This window comes from Schistocerca serialis, chromosome 6 (assembly GCF_023864345.2).
Source record: "Schistocerca serialis cubense isolate TAMUIC-IGC-003099 chromosome 6, iqSchSeri2.2, whole genome shotgun sequence".
Taxonomy (NCBI): domain Eukaryota; kingdom Metazoa; phylum Arthropoda; class Insecta; order Orthoptera; family Acrididae; genus Schistocerca; species Schistocerca serialis.
Window position 1 is genome coordinate 683,593,310 of NC_064643.1, and position 19,934 is coordinate 683,613,243.

Here is a 19,934-nt window from a genome sequence, read left to right on the forward strand (position 1 = left end):
GATGTTTATGATGAAGGCAGATGTGCCTGTGCTATCGTGTGCTATTCGTTCGTGTGGTGATAGATTCTGGGCGGTGAATGGGAGCTATAAGACTTAAACTTTTGAGGACACTTTTCGTTTGAATCTACAAGGGATACTTTTACGTTGCTGCCGGTCGAAGGCAGACTTGCTTGAGGTGACGCGAATTATTCGGACGTGTAGGTGACTGAGTCTGGGTGGTGCACGGTCGCCGCGATACCCCAACATTTTATGATTGCATTACGGAATTGATAACAGTCAGAGTATAAGTTTCTATTCGTTATTTCGCGAGTGTTAATTCATAAGTCGTCATGTTGAAGTCTGAACTGTTTTCAGCTGGTGAATACTTAGTGTATTGTAATCTAGAAATTTGTAATCTTGCTGAGAGTGTTGAATAGAAGGCTATATGGCAAGCTGGATAGAGGGATTGCAGAGGAGCAGTTTGGATTTAGAAGAGGAAAAGGAACAAGAGATGCTATTGGCCTGTTAAGAACTATAGGGGAAAGATATAAGGAAAAAGGTAGAGAAATCTTTGCTGTTTTCATAGATTTAGAAAAGGCTTTTGACAGAGTTCAGTGGAACAAGCTGATGGATATTTTGAAGAGGAAAGGAGTGGATTGGAAAGGCTGGTTCAAATGGCTCTGAGCACTATGGAACTTAACATCTGAGGTCATCAGTCCCCTAGAACTTAGAACTACTTAAAACTAACGAACCTAAGGACACCACACACATCCATGCCCGAGGCAGGATTCGAACCTGCGACTATAGCGGTCGCGCGGTTCCAGACTGAAGCGCCTAGAACCGCTCGGCCACAACGGTCGGCGGATTGGAAAGAGAGACGACTGACACAGAATCTATATTTACACCAGAAAGTAAGGATAAGGATTGGAAATGAAATATCAGGAGGAAGCAGCCTTGGACGAGGTGTTAGACAAGGTTGTCGCCTTTCCCCACTGACATTTAACCTATACATTGAAGAGATTATTGGGAAAGGCTTAGATGGGAAAAGAGGAATATGTATTGGTGGAAAGAGGATAGAATGCATAAGATTTGCTGATGACATGGTATTAGTGGCAGAAAGTGAGCGGACAGTGAATAACATGCTGAAAGATCTGAATGAAGCTTGTGTGGAATATGAGATGCAGATAAACACAGCAAAAACAATGAGTATGGTCATCAGTACAGGACACAAACTGTCCAATATTAAAATAGGACAATCTACCATTAGCCAAGTAAGTGCATTTAAATATCTTGGAAGCACAGTAACTGAAGACTTGAAATATCACCAGGAGGTGAAAACTCGAATTGCCATAGCGAAGGAGGCATTCAACAGGAAGAGGAGACTCTTATGTGACAAATTAGATAAAGGTCTAAGGAAAAGGTTTGGCAAATGTTTTGTCTGGAGTGTGGCACTATATGGGGCTGAGACGAGGGGATGAAAAAAGGTTAGAAGCATTTGAGATGTGGATGTGGAGGAGAATGGAGAGAATACGCTGCATGGAAAGAGTGAGTAATTGAAAGAGTATTGGAAAGGGTTGGTGAGAGAAGATATCTGCTGAAGGTTGTAAGAGAGAGGAAAAAGAACTGGCTGGGACATTCATTAAGAAGGGAGTGCTTGCTAGCAGATGCTTTGGAAGGATTGGTTTGTGGGAGAAGACTGAGAGGAAGAAGGAGATACAAGATGATAGACGACATAAAGGGAAGAGGAAATTATGCAGACCTGAAGAGGATGGCAGAAGACCGGACAGCCTGGAGAACTACCATGTGAAAACCTGCCTTTTGGCAGAACACTGATGATGATGAATCTAGAAATGAACTCAGTTTCCGCGCGTCTTTAGCATGGGGACTGTGCTACCATTCTCGTAAAGCTCTGAAAGCAACTTTACTGCATTTGGTAATGTTATTTTGTGTCTTTTTTATAATTAGGTACAGTAGGACCACTTTCCATTTACTTGAGGTATACTTTCAAGAATGAACATCATTCAACATAATTCCGTGCCATCTACATCAACTACAGGCGTTAGAATAGAACCCTTTATTTTACATTCTTCATTTATCTTTTACCTAATATTTCTGTGTATTTTATTAATCGGAGTTCTAGCCAATACGTAGACTTTTTGCCTGTGGGATCACAACTACAGATTATTAGTTGCAGCGAGTTAGCTGCTGGACATGAAAGCAGGCGTGCACGGCTCCACCCTATGACTGAGTCGAGCTATTCCTTTTGACAGAGTCGTGCGTAGCCTAGTTACCTAAGGTGAGAGCAACATCAGGTAAAGTGGCAGTTAGTTTGCTCGTATGGACAGCTGAGAGTCACTACTCTGTAGTAAACCGTTATGCACCGTCACAAGTGGGGCAGGACAGATCCTGGTGGTAGAGCGTTCTTTATTGTGTATGACTTCTTCGTTTTTTCATGAAGGCACACTCAGGAATACCGGTTTTCAACATGTTGGACAATAGCGCCGTTAGTCTTAAGCAAGGTAGAGTTTGCTTTAGCTTCAACATCGGTCCATCCAGCCACACTGTTAGATCTACAAACGCTTGTGAAGTTTTTAATCCTGTCTGGAGACCAGCCTCGATATAAAAAATTAATGCCGGCACTTGTTCACAACAGCTATAGTTTTGCCTGAAGCCTGGTTCGCTCGAAGGCGCTTTACTCTGAAGCGTTCGGTAAATCCTGTTGTAGATAAGTCGTTCCAGTAGTTTATTAAAGACCCCGAGAAGGGCGATTGGACGATAGCTCGAGGCATCGTCTTTCGGTTTCCGCCGTTCGAGGACTGCAAGGGTTTTTTGTTGTCTTTAAATGTGCTGGTACCTGACCCTTGCTCTAGCAGTGTGAGAAAAATCTTTTTAGCCACTTCGTTTCATGTTTGGCATGATTCATGATACATTCTGGGTTGGGTTCAAATGGCTCTGAGCACTATGGGACTTAACATCTGTGGTCATCAGTCCCCTAGAACTTAGAAATACTTAAACCTAACTAACCTAAGGACATCACACACATCCATGCCCGAGGCAGGATTCGAACCTGCGACCGTAGCGGTCGCGCGGTTCCAGACTGAAGCGCCTAGAACCACACGACCACACCAGCCGGCTACATTCTGGGAATACTCCGTCTAGGGCTGCTGCTTTCATTCGTTTTAGACATCTTAGGCAGAAATGAAACTATTGGAATCCTCTGAAAGAGTTTGGGAGAGTGTCGAAGAACGGTCACCTCCAACAGGCATCACGAAAATACTGCGTAACACTACCTGCGTCCTTCATAATGGCCCGTAAGTTTCTTCAGGTGTACCATATTAAGCTGAAGCAGCTTGTTGCCTAATTACTTTCCAATACACTGTGGGAGCAGACAGTGATCAAAGTTATTACTAATGGTTGCTATTAAAATCAGTCTTGATCACAAACTTATTTATTCTGGTAACCGGTTTTGACCACGCCTGTGGTCATCTTCAGACCTACAATTCAAATACAAAGTCTGATCAGAGGGCTACATACATTAAAGAAAATTATATAAAACTACAAAGTTATAAAACGATGAATTACCAAAATGCTGTATGAGCAAGAGCCTCCTTCTGGTGGTAAATCATTGCTAGATAGAGCAGTGCACGTCTTACTTATATGCTGGAGGCTACGCCCACTTTTGACAGAATGATGTCATCGCTAACCAGTGGTTAAAAGTGAAGTAACTACATAAAATTTCGTAATTAAAAGAACAATGACAAGAATGAAAAATAAAAATACTTGGAACTTAGCTAATTCAATAGTTTTTGTCACATAAAATACGCAAAAATATTGGACATATGAGATAAATAAAAATCGTTTCGACAGTATATTGGTTGCCCTCTCTACGCCTGTTGGAAAACCATTTAGAAGCTACTGGTTGCCATGGTAAGTATAGACGCCCTTCCAAAGATGCGGCAGCCGGCTACCCTCCAACGAGTTTGTTGTAATTTCGGTAGTATAACACTGTCACGTCAGATGACGTACCATGAACAGCAGCATGTTGTTATGGAAACGATAGACGCCCTACAAGGGCGCTTTCCATTAAAGAAGCTGCAAAAATCGTTGACTGACGTCTTGTAGTAAATGCTGCACAGATACAGTTTGAAGGTGTAACAAGAGACATCCATTTGTATAGATTATTCGATAGATAATAATTAGTTCTTGCAGATGAAAAAATGGCTCTGAGCATCAGTCCCCTAGAACTTAGAACTACTTAAACCTAACTAACCTAAGGACAGCACACAACACCCAGTCATCACGAGGCAGAGAAAATCCCTGACCCCGCCAGGAATCGAAGTTCTTGCAGATGAGAACTGAGAACGAAAGTAATCGGGAGTGTACGGTACTTGTGCATATTCTTAAAATACTGCCTACGACGCTCCTATACATACTGCAAATTTTACATGTGATAATATTGAACAGCAATGCTATGTTTTATTTTACATGCCAGTCGTATAAACAAAAATATAGTTAAAGTATAAAAAATAGTACTAGAAGACTAAGATTAAAACAATGAGAGTGTAAGGTACGGAATTAACAGGTACCTGTGACAAACACTGAAACAGGTGACATGCATTATTGGTCAATAAAAAATATACACAAATTATACCAGTTTATATTGACTTTTGTTTCTTTGTAAAGTATAAAGGAAAAGGAAAAACTGAAGAGTGGCTAAAACTTATGAGACAGACTATGTTATCATAGAATAAGATCATTTGCCCATAAGTATATTAAAAATGTTTATGAAACAAATATAGAAACATAAATCGTGTATATACCACTAGTCAGAAAGTAGAGGGAATTTAAAATACAATACTAGAAGCCGTAGTGTCAGAATATTAAAAGGACACCTTCAAACTGCATCTGTGCAGCATTTACTACAAGACGTCAGTCAACGATTTTTGCAGCTTCCTTAATGGAAAGCGCCCTTGTAAAGCGTCTATCGTTTCCATAACAACATGCTGCTGTTCATGGTACGTCATCCGACGTGACAGTGTTAGACTACCGATATTACAACAAACTAGTTGGAGAGTAGCCGGCTGCCACATCTTTGGAATGGCGTCTGTACTTACCATGGCAACCAGTAGCTTCTAAATGGTTTTCCAACAGGCCTAAAGAGGGCAACCAATATACTGTCGAAACGATTTTTATTGATCTCATATGTTTAATATTTTTACGTATTTTATGTGACAATAACTATTGAACCAACTAAGTTCCATGTATTTTTATTTTTCATTCTTGTCATTGTTCTTTTAATTACGAAATTTTATGTAGTTACTTCACTTTTAACCATTGGTTAGCGATGACATCACTCTGTCAAAAGTGGACGGAGCCTCCAGTATATAAGTAAGACGTGCATTGCTCTATCTAGCAATGATTTACCACCAGGAGGAGGCTCTTGCTCATACAGCATTTTGGTAATTCATCGTTTTATAACTTTGTAGTTTTATATAATTTTCTTTAATATATGTAGCCCCCTGATCAGACTTTGTATTTGACTTGTAGGTCTGAAGATGACCACAGGCGTGGTCGAAACCGGTTACCAGAATAAATAAGTTTGTGATCAAGACTGATTTTTAATAGTAACCAACTTGTTGTCGATCGCACACCGTAGAGCTACAAGATTTATGGGCATGCTGTTTGTTGCTATTCGAAAGACTGCTAGACGCTTCTTGTGGTATTGCAGGACAGCTGGGCGGCTGGGTGCCTGGGTGTTGTGTCCGCCAACGCGGACTGGTGCTCCCCGTGCCGCCATATTGGCAGGTGGTAGCGTCCACCGCATGCTGGCCACCGAGATGAGAATGTCGAAGGAAACATCCCGGTTCGTGCAACGTGAATGACTAGACCCGAGTCTCGGTACGAGAAGCACCCCCAGAATGCCATCTGCAGTGCTACATCTGGCCGGAACTCTGCATAGTCCCCACGGCCTCATAGAGCCAACACTGCCCGGGTGCCTCACCTCATCTGGAGAAACGAAAAATAGCGACTCGGCGGGCCATTCCGCCTCCTGTCGGCGGCTGCTGCTGGTTAGTGCCTCGTTGGGCCCACTGGAGACGTGAAGCTTCAGGACGCAAGTGTCGCAGTGAGCGACGGCCGCTTCGTGAGGCAGCCCCTTATACGAGGCGTCCACTGCACGAGTTTCAGCCGCAGTACTCGCTCGGAAACTGGTCGAGACAGGCTCGCACTGACAGGGGCAGCGCTTTCTGGCGGCTGAGAGACGGGTTCTCTCTGGTGAGGAGAACCGCTCCTTGTAGACATGTTGGTCAGTGCACGCTGGTACGACAACGAATCTGACGACAGCATTCACACACACACACACACACACACACACACACACACATACACACCAATTCAGTGCTATGGTTTAAATGGCTCTGAGGGCTATGGGACTTAACTTCTGAACTCATCAGTCCCCTAAAACTTAGAACTACTTAAACCAACTAACATCACACACATCCATGCCCGAGGCAGGATTCGAACCTGCGACCGTAGCGGTCGCGCGGTTCCAGACTGTAGAGCCTAGAAACGCTCGGCCACTCCGGCCGGCCAGTGCTGTGGCATACGTCAGAGGTGGAGGGTCACGTGATTGTCTGAAAATACTACTACAACGTCTGCAGCACTACAAAGCGGCGAGCGGTTTTTTTTTCTTCTTTATTTTTTTTTTTTTTTTTTTGATTGAGTGACTAACGTCTTCTACCGTAAGCTCTTATCTTACGAATATCAACGTCAATGGAGTCTCCATCGACAGCATTCGCTATGCTGATGGTACAGTATTGATTGCTCATGGTCGACAACTCGTAGACGTAGTAGGAGATTACAGAAGAGATCTACATATAAATATGGATGTCAAAAAACCCATTTTACGACTGTCACACAACATCCAAACCCTTAAAAATGAGGATCTGCGAGTCAATCGCTCTTTGGTACAAAGAGTACGTAAGTTTAAGAATCTCGGATCCCGGCTCTTCAAGAATTTAGACTAGGCGAGATTAGCAGGGTAGTGGCGCTACTTTTGGTATCAAATTGATATGCAAATTAATTAAATTGATCAATTAATCACCCCTCCCCCCTCCCACACCCGCCCCTGACGAATCCCACCCCCGCCCCGGATGACGACACATGTTTTCTCGTCTGCCTGTCTGCACCAGCCCCCTCCCCCCCTCCCCCCCTCACCCATCCCTCTCCCCCGAACCTACGCTATTGGTGGAAATTTCGAATTTTCGTCATAATTTCTTTGTCCCAGGGCTGTAATGACATACCACCAAACCCCCACCCAGGAACTGACATGAAATTAAAATTGGCTGTTCACTTTCTGGGACTCAAACCCTGCTCCTCCTGGGTGGAAAGCCGAAGTGCACCCTTCTAACACAATTAAACCTCCAGAGGTGCTTGGAATTGGAGGGCAATTAAAAATGGTGGTGCCCTTTCTGGAAATCGAATCTTGATTCTACTGGATGGAATGACCAAGTGCCGCCACACCCCCCCCCCCCCCCCACTCCACCAACGCATTGAAACAGTCCAGATGCAGGAGAGGCAGGTTAGGTTAGTGAACTTTATTTATTTTTGTTGGGAAACTGACGCAAAGGTCGACCCTAATTATGTAATTAATCACGAAGATTGGTCCTAATTACACAACTGTATGCATAGTGCTACACAAGGACGGCATAAACGTGCAATACAGCTCAAAACACAACACTGATGGCACCACGCAACTGGTGTTATCCTGCTGGGAAAAAATTTCGTAATACCAAACGAAACTAGCGACAGATACACTCAAACTCTACCCTACACCTATAAGCTGGTGGGGAAAAGGCTGGGGTGTAAGGTACTACCTTTATTCTTTTTGGCGGGAAATACGTTCAACTGATGAGATGCTGATGTTGCACAGAGACGAGTTTAAAAAGTGTATTACCAGTAAGTAGACAGTATCTATCGTTGTTTGACGTTGGAGTTCACTCCAGATGTCTGCTCAAAAACCATCCTGCAGCCCAGGTAATCGAAGCCAATACATGCTGTTGTGGACTGACAAGACAGCCAGTCCACAGTGACGGGTAACCGAAAGGCACGCGCTTAAACTCACGCAGGCTGGCGTGAGGTCTGAAACAGGATACGTAATGAATGCTATAAAGAAAAGTACGTAGCTGCTGGAATACTTAACTTTAATCCACAATTGGTGAACATTGGTCTTGTTACTGTACATGCTTCATTAGATACATAGCAAAGGATAAATGGCGCCTTGCTAGGTCGTAGCAATTGACTTAGCTGAAGGCTATGCTAACTATCGTCTCGGCAAATGAGAGCGTAATTCTCAGTGAACCTTTCCTAGCAACGTCGGCTGTACAACTGGGGCGAGTGCTAGTAAGTCTCTCTAGACCTGCCGTGTGGCGGCGCTCGGTCTGCAGTCACTGACAGTGGCGACACGCGGGTCCGACGTATACTAGCGGACCGCGGCCGATTTAAAAGGCTACCACCTAGCAAGTGTGGTGTTTGGCGGTGACACCACACATGCTACCATAACTGATGGAAAAAATATGCGTCACAGTTATAATTACATTTCAAAATTGTCGTGAAGAAACCAGCACTCATGATGAACGGGTCACAATGCAGCACATCTACTGTGGAAAATCGTCATCCTAAAAGACTGCAGAGGAGGCGGTAGTTGAATGGATGCTCTCCTCGATATGCGTCCACAAACGGCCGAAAATCGAGGCCACCTTCCTAAATCCTTCCACCCCCTCCCTCCCTCCATCCACTTATGGGGGGACACATATTCCTTTTTAAATGGCCAGTTGCTCCACCAACCACCTAGCTGTGCGGGCAGGCCGCAGTCTGCCATTCACTGCCACAATCTGGCCACCGCCTTAAGGCGACGGTCCTAGACAACACAAAAGGGAAATTAAGTACCCTAACCCGGCCCATCCAGAGAATGGTCCAGACGGTCCTCAAAACTCGGCTTTCCACCATCTCAAGGCGACATTCCTACACCTGCACAGTAGCGTGTATAGTCAACTAAACAATAGGAGATGAAAGGCCGACTGCCTCAAGTGCAACTTGTTCGTCTAAAATATAGCGACAGAGGCCCCACACGCGCCTCCCCCCCCCCCCCCCCTCCCAGGACAGAAAGTGGCTGTGTCCGACCACCATATTAGACTGGCCGCTCCCTCCCCCCTCTTCCCCTCACCAACTGCATCCCGCCGTTCGGCGATGGAGAACAATTGTATTTGATGTCAACGCTTCTATAATCAAGCATCTATTTAAAAAAAAGAAGGTTCTTTTTTCCATGAAAATAGGTAAAGACCATTTTCTTTTCGTTTTATGAGCAAAATCGGTATAGTTATTTGTGACGGCCAGCGAAGTGTACTGCCAACGATCACATATGATCAGGAAAAACAACTTCGACTATTTTGATGCGAGAATTACCAATCACCACAGAATGTACACGTTATTCCGAAACCGACATCAGAGTAAAGAAAAAAAATTATATATTAAGCAATTTCTTCCAGCTTGTTGAACAAATTAGACGACCTGCTTACAGATCCCGGGTTCGAGTCCAGGTCGGGGCACACATTTTCAACATGTCCCCAATGAAGTGCATCAACGCCTGCTTGCAGCTAGGGTGTCCATTTAATTATCATTTCATTTCTAGCAAAGCTGCATGGTCATCCACGGTAACTGTTCTTTCGGGAACAGATACTACCGTCATATATATAGTTAAAAATATGGTTCCCGGCCTTTGACCTTCTTGTGCGAACGCACACGCTACGCCCGAACTCGTACGGGACTTGGTAGATTAATCTGCCACGAGTAATGAGTATGATGGGCAAACATCTATTAGGCGCACTACGAATGTAGTGTTGTGGACATGTTGGGAATGAGGATCTCACGGGGAGCGTGCAAGGGATAAGTCCCTGCAGACGCACTATCCTCTGTGCCCGCGGTGGCTCAGATGGATAGAGAGTCTGCTATGTAAGCAGGAGATCCCGGGTTCGAGTCCCGGTCGGGGCACACATTTTCAACATGTCCCCAATGAAGTGTATCAACGCCTGCTTGCAGCTAGGGTGTCCATTTAATTATCATTTCATTTCTAGCAAAGCTGCATGGTCATCCTCGGTAACTGTTCTTTCGGGAACAGATACTACCGTCATATATATAGATAAAAAGCGGTCTTGAGTCTACAGGCACACACGGTCGCTGATAGAGTTACACTTTCAGGCAGAAATGCTGTCCGAAATGCCGCTCTGCTTCGATGTTGAGTCATCCTAATTTTCCCAGTAAGAAACACCACCGTAACAGTTCGTACTGTCGTCGTGTTGTAGAAGCAGCCTTCATTTGATGCTGATCTTACACATCATACACGGGTGGTGGAGCTACGACAACATGTTCCCACTTCCATTGAGTGGTCAAAACACGCTCTTACAGCGTTAACTCAACTCACTGTGTTTCTACACAGGTTGCAGAATGTGGTTAATATTGTTTTCTCCGACTTCTGGGCAAAATTGCTAAAATTGATTTCGCTATCAACTGCGGTGTGTATTACATTACATCGCTCCATATCAATGACGTCTTTCCAATCCCGACCGTCCACTAGCTACGCTGTTGATTTCCGCATAACGCTTGACTGACACCACTCCGTTGAGATGTAGGGAACCTTGGCCGAACACTGGACATCTGCTGCTTGTCCCTGTGGAACATAGGATTAAATGTAGAGGTCATCCATCACCTTAATAGAGTTGTTTGGAAGCGTTCCTCTTTGCTACAGACTCATGCTATTTCCATATGCTGCGATACTCTACAAATGTATTTATTTTTATTTATTTTTTTCACCAGTAAGATAACAGTACCTCTTTTTATTTGTGCTACCTCACTCTTGTTGTGAACAGCATCTTCCGGCGATGGTAAACACTGGAACAGTAATCATGTACATGACTGGAGAATGAAGCAACAAAGCTTTTCCAAACGAAGAATCCGAGACATCCACTACCATTTCGATGGGAAGATGAGATTAACTGTACAGATAATCACCTTCGAATAGTTGCTGGAAGCGCTCTACAAAACCGCAAACTCTTCCAGTTTCCATATGTTGCGATGTCTTCCACATTTGTGTCAATGAGAAACATCGCATCTGTGTTTTATTTCTACCAGCCTGTTGTATGGTAGCTGTATAGTTTATGCCACGCGATGTTCAGTTTTCTGTGAGAGTCGGAGGATCGAAACGCGTTGAAGTCGGTTTAGCTGCAGCTGACACGGCTCTCTAAGTCATGGTAGAAAAAACAAAATGTATGGCGTTGTACACTGGTTGGGTGTGTTACAACCGGGAAAAAAATGTATTAAACTGCTTATGAAGTAAGAATCCAGGAACCCTCTCGTGTGATTGATAGTCTGTTGAATATGGTCATCCTACAGTACAGGTGATGAAACTGGTCTGTGGGAGCGACTTCGATCACGAACCTCCTGCTCCAATGAATCAATACCTGTATATTTAATAGGATCGCCACATATGTTTAGGTGGTAGACATGAATGCACCTTGAGAGACACAGATCTCCTTCGGACTACCTGTATGTAGTTTGGAGATTTTTCACAAAATCTTCATCCTTCCTCCCTGCCATATCTGTTGTGTAGTCTTCCTAATATTCCCAACAAGAAATACCACCGTAACTGCTCGTACTATCTCTTCTACTACCTCGTGTTGCAGAGGAAAGCTTCATTCGGCGCTGGCCTTGCACACTGTACACGGTTGACGGAGCGATGACAACATGTTCCTATTTCCAGCGAGTGGTCAAAACGCGCTCCTGCCTCATTAACTCAGCTCGTCCTGTTTCCCCACAGGATGCAGATGGTCTTAGATATAGAGCCTTCCGACTTCCGTACAGGTCAGACTTAAATCAGGACGATCACATGGACTAAGCTGCAGGGAAGGCGGGGCAGGGACTTATGGGCAGTTACAAGATGCAGAGGGACTGTCTAAAAACAGCGTTGGAGTTCTTGGTGTGTGGGATTCTTAGCAGATAGATTCGAAAAAAAAGGTGAATCTTTTCGAGATACGAGAGTGCCACGAAAATGATTCATCAGTGGCTGTAATCATTAAAAGACGTGTCTACAGGATCGAACGCAAATATGTGGTTGAATGGATAGACTTGATTCCAAATTGCGGACAGCTTTTCTGCCTGAAAGTGAAACACTATCAGCGATCGTGTGTGCATGTAGACTCAAGACCGCTTTTTATGCAGGGTGATGGTAAAATAGGCGTTATGATCGTGTTTTTTAATAGCGTGGTCCTTACGCGAAATGTATGTTATGGGTTGTAGAATCCTTCTGTGGGTAGCTTCAGATGTCATTTCTCAACAGTGTTCCTCAAAAACAACATCGTGTTCCCTCCATGGATTCCCAGTTGTCCCACATGGCGAGTGTAATCCGACTGCTGGAAAAAAAAAACTACTCGCCATACAAAGTGACTCTCATGATCATTTTAATTAATTAGCCTATCAAATTGATAAAAATGACGTACCGCCTGGCGCGTGGAAGCCATGGCTATGGCATCACGGAATGATTCGTGACAAGAGTTTCTTTTTTTTTTCGTTGCGCCGATATGTTTTAACGAAATTTCAATTCCCACCTACACAGGTCGAGATAGGCTCTCACGATTTGTTTCCTAAACGATAGTATGATATAGCATTGCATTGGTAAAAGGGTACTTGTCATAGTATACAAAACAGCTATGTTCTCTTGAATTATCGCTTCTTGCTGTCAAACGTTAAATGAATGTGTTTTTTTTTTTCGACATGTGTGCCAATGGCGTGAAAGATTCTCTGTAATGTTTGTAATACACACGTGAATAAGAGTTTATTTGCAGACACTGAACGCGAGAGACGCTCTCGGGTCGTGTAATTTGTTCAGAAAGCTGCAAGAAATTGCTTAATATAGATTTTTTTCTTTGGAGTTCAAACACTCGTTTTTTCTTTACTCTGGTGACGGTTTCGAAATAACGACTACATTCTGTGGTGATCGGTAATTCTCGCATCAAAATAGTCGAAGTTTTTTTCTCATTTTATGCAAGGTGTTCATGTCTCTGCTGATCATATGTGATCGGTGGCTGTACATTTCGCTGGCCGTCACAAAATAATGAGATGCGACTGCAGTCGAACGTAAAAACTATACCGATTTTGCTCATAAAATTAAAAGAAAATGGACTTTACCTATTTTCGTGGAAAGAGGTCATTTATTATTGCCGCAAATGTGTTTTGCTTTTATAAAATAGATGCTTGATTATAGATGCGTTGGCGTCAAATACAGTTGTTCTCCATCGCCGAATGGCGGGCTGCTGCGGGCGATGGGGGGGGGGGGGGGGGGGGGGGGGAGCGCGTGTCCACTGTGGTGGTCGCCGGACACAGCCGCTCTCTGTCCGAGGGCGAGGCAGCATGTGGGGGCTCTGTTGCTGTATTCACACAAACAAGAAGCAAATATTAGAAAAGGGGTAAGACAAGGATGTGCTCTCTCTCATTTTATATTCGATGCTTACATCCAGGAAACTATAGACCAAGTTCGAGAAACTACTGAGGTGGGGATCAAAATTAGTGGGCAGAAGATAGACATGCTACGTTATGCAGATGATATTACTATAGTCACGGAGACAAAAAGAAGATTTAGAGGAAGTCCTCAGAACAATGGAAAAATATCTATGCAATCAGTATAGAATGAGAATAAGGCCGGCCGGAGTGGCCGAGCGGTCCTAGGCGCTACCGTCTGGAACTGCGCGACCGCTACGGTCGCAGGTTCGAATCCTGCCTCGGGCATGGACGTGTGTGATGTCCTTAGGTTAGTTAGGTTTAAGTAGTTCTAAGTTCTAGGGGCCTGATGACCTCAGATATTAAGTCCCATAGTGCTCAGAGCCATATGAACCATTTTTTGAATGAGAATAAACAAGAAAAAGACTAAAGTGATGGTGTGCAGTACAGGAGTAGAATATGAATCTCTGAGAATGAGAATTGGAAGGGAGGAGCTGGAAGTGATAGAGGAATTTACTTACCTGAGAAGCAAAATCACAAGGTATCGTTGAAGCCGGAAAGAAATTGCGAGCAGAATATAAAAGGCCAAAATTGCATTTAATCGGAGAAGGAACTTACTCACCAGCAACAAATCAGTCTGAAAATAAGGAGTATCACGAAAGGTTTCGTTTGGAGTGTGGCCCTATACGGATGTGAAACTTGGACAATTGGAAGAGAAGAGAGAAGACGGCTGGGGGCCCTGGAGATGTGGTGCTATAGAAGGATGATGAAGATCAGCTGGAGAGACAAAGTAACAAATGAAGAAGTTCTTAGAAGGGTACAGGAAACCAGATCTCTGCGGAGACACATCCAAACAAGAAGAGACAAACTTGTAGGGCACATCCTACGACACAACAACATCATTGGAACAATAGCAGAAGCAGCTATTGAGGGAAGGAATCGGCGGGGGCGACCAAGGATATCATACATGCAACAGATCATGAATGACAATGGATGTAACACATACGTGGAAATGAAGAGGTAGGCAGACAGAAGAGAGGAATGGCGTTCAGCTGCAAAACAACCTCAGGGTTGAACATGAAAACAAAGAAGAAGTTGCACTTGTGGCACTCGTCCTTTTATCTCCTTTTGTTTAGTTGACTATACACGCTACTGTTGGTGTAGGAGCGTCGCCTTAAGTCGGCGGCCAGGTGGTGGAAAGCCGAGTTTTGCGGGTCATCTGGATCATTCTCGGGATGGGTGGGGTTGGACTACTTAATTTCCCTTTTATGTTGTCTAGGACCGTCGCCTTAAGGCGGCTGCCAGATTGTGGCAGCAAAGGGCGGACAGCGGCCTGCCCGCACCACGAGGTGGTCGGTGGAGCAGCTGGCTGTTTGAAGGGACATGTGTCCTCCCCGTAGGTGGATGGAGGGAGGGAGGAAGGTGGCCTCGATTTTCGGCAGTTTGTGGACGCATATCGAGGAGAGCATCCATTCAACTACCGCCTCCTCTGCAGTCTTTTAGGATGACGATTTTCCACAATGTGCTGCATTGTGACCCGTTCATCATGAGTGCTGGTTTCTTCACGACAATTTTGAAATGTAATTATAACTGTGACGCATATTTTTTCCATCAGTTGTGGTAGCGTGTATTGGCTTCGATTACCTGGGCTGCAGGATGGGTTTTGAGCAGACATCTGAAGCGAACTCTGACGTCAAATAACGATAGATACTGTATGCTTACAGGTAATACACTTTTTAAACTCCTCTCTGTCCAACACCAGCATCTCGTCAGTTGAATGTATTTCCCACCAAAAAGAATAAAGATAGTACCTTACACCCCAGCCTTTTTCACACCAGCTTGTACGTGTAGGGTAGAGTTTGAGTGTGTCTGTCGCTAGTTTCGATTGGTATCGCGAAATTTTCTTCCAGCAGGATAACATCAGTTGTATGGTATCATCAGTCGTTGAGCTGTATTGCGAATTTGTGCCATTCTTGTGTAGCGCTATGCATATAGTTGTGTAATTAGGATCGATCTTTGTGATTAATTACATAATTAGGATCGATCTTTACGTCAGTTTCCCAACTAAAATAAATAAAGAACACTAACCAACCTTCCTCTCCTGCATCTGGACAGCTTTCATGTGTTGGCGGGGGAGGGGGGGGGGGAGCTCTTGGGCTTTCCATCCAGTAGAATCAGGGTTCGATTCCCAGAAAGGACACAGTCATTTTTAATTTCCCTTCATTTCCAAGCACCTCTAGTGGCTTAATTGTGTTAGGAGGGTGCACTTGGGCTTCCACCCAGAACGACCAGGGTTTGAGTCCCAGGAAGGGAACCACCAATTTTAATTTACCGTCAATTCCCGGGTGGGGGGTGGGGTGGGATGTCAGTACAGCCCTGGGACAAAGAAATTCCCAAGAAAACTCGAAATTTCCACCAATAGGGTAGGTTCGAGGAAGGGGGAGGAGGGAGCTTGTGGAGGGGATGGGACACACGTGCAGCTGAGAAAACACATGACATCATCTGGTGGCGGGGGTGGGTGTGGTCGGGGGTGGGGGTGTGGGTGGGGGCAGCGGTGATTAATTGATCAATGTAATTAATTTGTATATCAATTTGATATGAATAGAGGAGTTGTAACCCCACCACCCTACCACTGGCGGGGAGATGAAATGTCGCATAGAGAATGCCCGTAACGCTTCCATTAAAATACGAGATATTTCTCTGCAGTGCAGATCTAGATATAAATCATAGACGTAAGATGGTAGACCCGATCCGTACTTATACACCGTTCTGAATGACGGACGTTAAATAAGCCAACAGCGAGGAAGATCGAGGCCTTTGAAATGTGAATTTACTGCAGAATGCTTAAAATACCGTCGACAGCAAGAATAAGTGACACCGAAGTGTTGTGAATATTATGTAAACAGCGATAAATCTCAACAAGGTTTAAAAAAAGGCAAAAAATGCGTACAAGCGACATATCTTACGGATCATCAAATATATACCTCTACAGTTGATCATATAAGGCAATATCGACGGTAAAAGAAGAAAAGGTGAAAGGTCCCTGTTGGATTCCTTCCATGTTAATTTCTTAAAACTGTTGTCATTTACGGCATACATTCCACTTCCAAATTTACTGTGGAGTTTCTGACTCTATCAGGGAGGAGACTGAGCAGTGGAAAGTGTTACTTTTACACATAATCAAGAACGATCTGTCACACTACTATACTTTAAAACACAGTTTATATGTAATTCATGTCACACAGTCTCATACGGAACCTACATTCGCTTTCTTTTATATACTGTATATGATAAGATACTGTCATCCCCCTTCCCTTCTGTGTGAAAGGATGAATGAGCAAATGTATTTCTAGTTGCATGCTCGATGGTAGCAGACAAGCCGGTCTGCTAGAGGACAGTAGGACCAACGTCAGAACAGGTAGCTACGCTTTCTAAAAGCAAAGAGGTTTCTATTCTTGGCTTGGTCCTGTCCGTCCCTTGTCATGTTGGTACAGGAAGCTGCCTCTCTGGTCACTTTCGTTTTGTATCTGGAAGCACCCTCGGTAGGGGCGCAGGTCAGTCTGTCTGTGGCGAGCGTCTGAAGTGGTAAGATCTCCGGCTAAGCGCGTCTCTGCTAAGTCTGTAGGACAATGGATTTCTTAAGTTCAGCCTAACTGAAAAGTTAATCACCTTTATTTCAGGTTTGGATCTAAAATATCTAATGTTATCTTAAATTGCAACGCAGTGTAATTCGAGTGTGAAGTTCAGAATATCTTCCGGTAGTTGCTTTGTCATTACTTTGGGAGTAAAGTGGAAACACGTGTTGATCAGTAACTCTAGGATCATCAATCTTAAATGCGAATGTGCGTGAGATTGTAATGTCTTGTCTTGACAATATTTTTCAATATAGCAACTTTTCTTTATGTTCAACCCACGTGGGGTGTACTTTGTGAGACCAGTACCATGTGCTTATACAATTGTTTGACCCATCAAGTTAATAGTAAGACGATATTAACCAGTTCGACGTTTTTCTTTTGTAAATTGCGTTTCGATGTAATTTATTTTAATTATCAAAATTATTGTGGAGTTACACTCTTTGTGTAAACCAAGTTGACCACGTGAAGCATGTGGTGTCAGCATCAAAGTAGCCCTCAGCTATTCTTTTCGGGAACATTTCACAGAGAGTTAGTATGCATTTAGTATACCAGTGTGTGGTAATTTCATGACGGACAGGATTGCGCTACGAACGTAACTTCTTTGGGTGAAAATTGAATCGGTTGGTTGTGGTTAATTTCCTCTTGCATATGTTTCAACGTTCTTCGTGTGTTATTTTATGAATGCAGTGTTGTAGGCAGTCTCCCAATCTTGGCTCCATATTTGATGTGTTCCGTAAGATTACAAACTCACATTTTCACAACCCTAAATAAGGCACCAGTTTAGTTATGAATCAAGTTTAATATGCTGAAATTTTTAACGGAACAATGATCAATGTTAAAATAAATGTCCAAATACAAACTGATTTATTTCTTTTTATTTAAATTCTCTTTTTATACATATATCACCGGTTGTCGTAAGATGACTATCTAAAGATTATAATTAATATTAGTCTGGTTGGGAATTTGGTAAGCTAGACTGGATACGCGGTGAAACAGTTGCTCAGTAACGCAAGGTTAACGTCCCCAGATAGCTCCCAGCTTTTAACCCGCTTTTATTGTCTTGAACAACAGCACCGCTTTCAGAACAAATTAATGCATCAACATTACAAAGGACATAGAAGAATATCTCAGTTCGTTAACAAAAGGCAGCGGACACGGTACTACGGTCCAGAATAAAGACCCCTCGAGTCGCCAACATTCATTAATGGATAGGCAGAATAAGAAGAAGAAGAACTCTCTGGCTGACGGTCGGCATGCTAATGAGGCCTGTGATTTGTGTCTCTGCAGCAGACATGTTAGAATCAGTGTAGTGGGTGAATATGAAGAGGTAGGTTAGGACCTACGCTGCGCTGGGAATGGCAACGAGAGTTGTACGCTGTTAGATAAACGGCAGCAGCGTGAAGAAGAGGTAAACGCCAACGGGCGCGACGCAACAGCAGCTGACGAGCGCTTACCGTTTGTGACAGCAGCCGTTAAGGCCGCCAGCAGCAGCAGCGGCAGAGGCGGTGCGTGCGGCGCCATGTCGCGGAGTGTGCGGACCGCGACCGCCGCCCACGCCGCCCCCGCTGCCTCTGGCCGCCGCCTGCCGCGGTGTCGCGTGTCGCTGATAGCCGCCGCCGCTACGCCCCCTGCTGCCGCCGCCGCCGCCGCCGTTCGCCCAACTTACAGGCGGCCTGCTGTGCCGCTCACTGGCGCACGCACGCGGGTCGCACGAAATAAATTCACACCAGCTTCGACGGCCCTCCCTTACTGGTGTTCCACATCGTAGACTTCCCGTTATTGAGGAGCGAGTGTTCCACCAGACTCCGTCCACGTTTCGTTGCCGCCACAAACATTTCGTTACTCGCGTGTCGCCTCCCCGAACGCAGCTCGCACACGACTCGACAGTTTTCACACATCTCCAGTTCGCTATCCTTCGCGGACTCGTTTCGATATCCGCCTGTCGTCATCTCCGCACGTTCGTACCGATCCGTTGGTTTTAGTACTCTTTCAATTCCTCAATTCTCAGCAGAACAAGTAGATAGTGACAAGGTGTACCGAATACTCTGTGTCCCCCACCACGCTTTCCTTTCCTGCGTACAGTGCGTGATAGACTCGGCCGGAGTCGGCGGTAATTGTAATCTTCCAGAACCTACGCTTCACAAGTTACCAGTTTCCACCGTACGGGAAACCATCGGTTTACTGACAGCCCACAGCGCTAGCATACTCTGAACGGAGCCCGAGTAGGACTCGAGCAGCAGCAGTTGGAGCGGACATCGCCCGAGTCCTGCTCGTGCCGAGCGTAACAGTTCGTAGCTGACATTCCGCCTCCCGCCATGTGTCGGTAGCCACGTAGACGTCACAGGGAAGTCCCTGTATCATGAAAACGCACACTCGAAAAGAAACTATCCTGGTGGTATACATTTTGTGATGTAGCTCTTTCTAAGCCTGGATGTTTCAAACCACACCACACTCAGACGAATTTAAGACCGTGTGTACAAGCGTGTCTTCGGAATAAAAACGTGATGCAGTAAAACAAAATGGCTCTAAGCACTATGGGACTTAACATCTGAGGTCATCAGTCCCCCAGGCTTAGAACTACGTAAACCTAACTAACCTAAGGACATCACACACATCAGTGCCCTAGGCAGGATTAGAACCAGCGTCCGTAGCAGCAGTGCGGTTCCGGACTGAAGTGCCTAGAACCGCTCGGCCACAGCGGCCGGCTTCGGTAAAACAGATTCAGTAAAACATTTCGCATGTCTGCTAGCTTTCAAGATTAGATAAACCAAGTGT

The 19,934-nt window shown here is 44.6% G+C and overlaps 1 protein-coding gene across 1 annotated transcript in view; it reads right to left on the reverse strand.

The window, feature by feature from the left end:
- LOC126485032 (neuronal acetylcholine receptor subunit alpha-4-like) overlaps positions 1 to 18,729 on the reverse strand; it is a 170,415-nt gene extending 151,686 nt beyond the window's left edge. Inside the window, exon 1 of the mRNA XM_050108636.1 lies at positions 18,614 to 18,729. Within this exon, the coding sequence (XP_049964593.1) occupies positions 18,614 to 18,680 (67 nt within the window). The 5' untranslated portion in view covers positions 18,681 to 18,729. The remainder of the gene's footprint in view (positions 1 to 18,613) is intronic.
- Between the last annotated feature and the right edge of the window lie 1,205 nt (positions 18,730 to 19,934).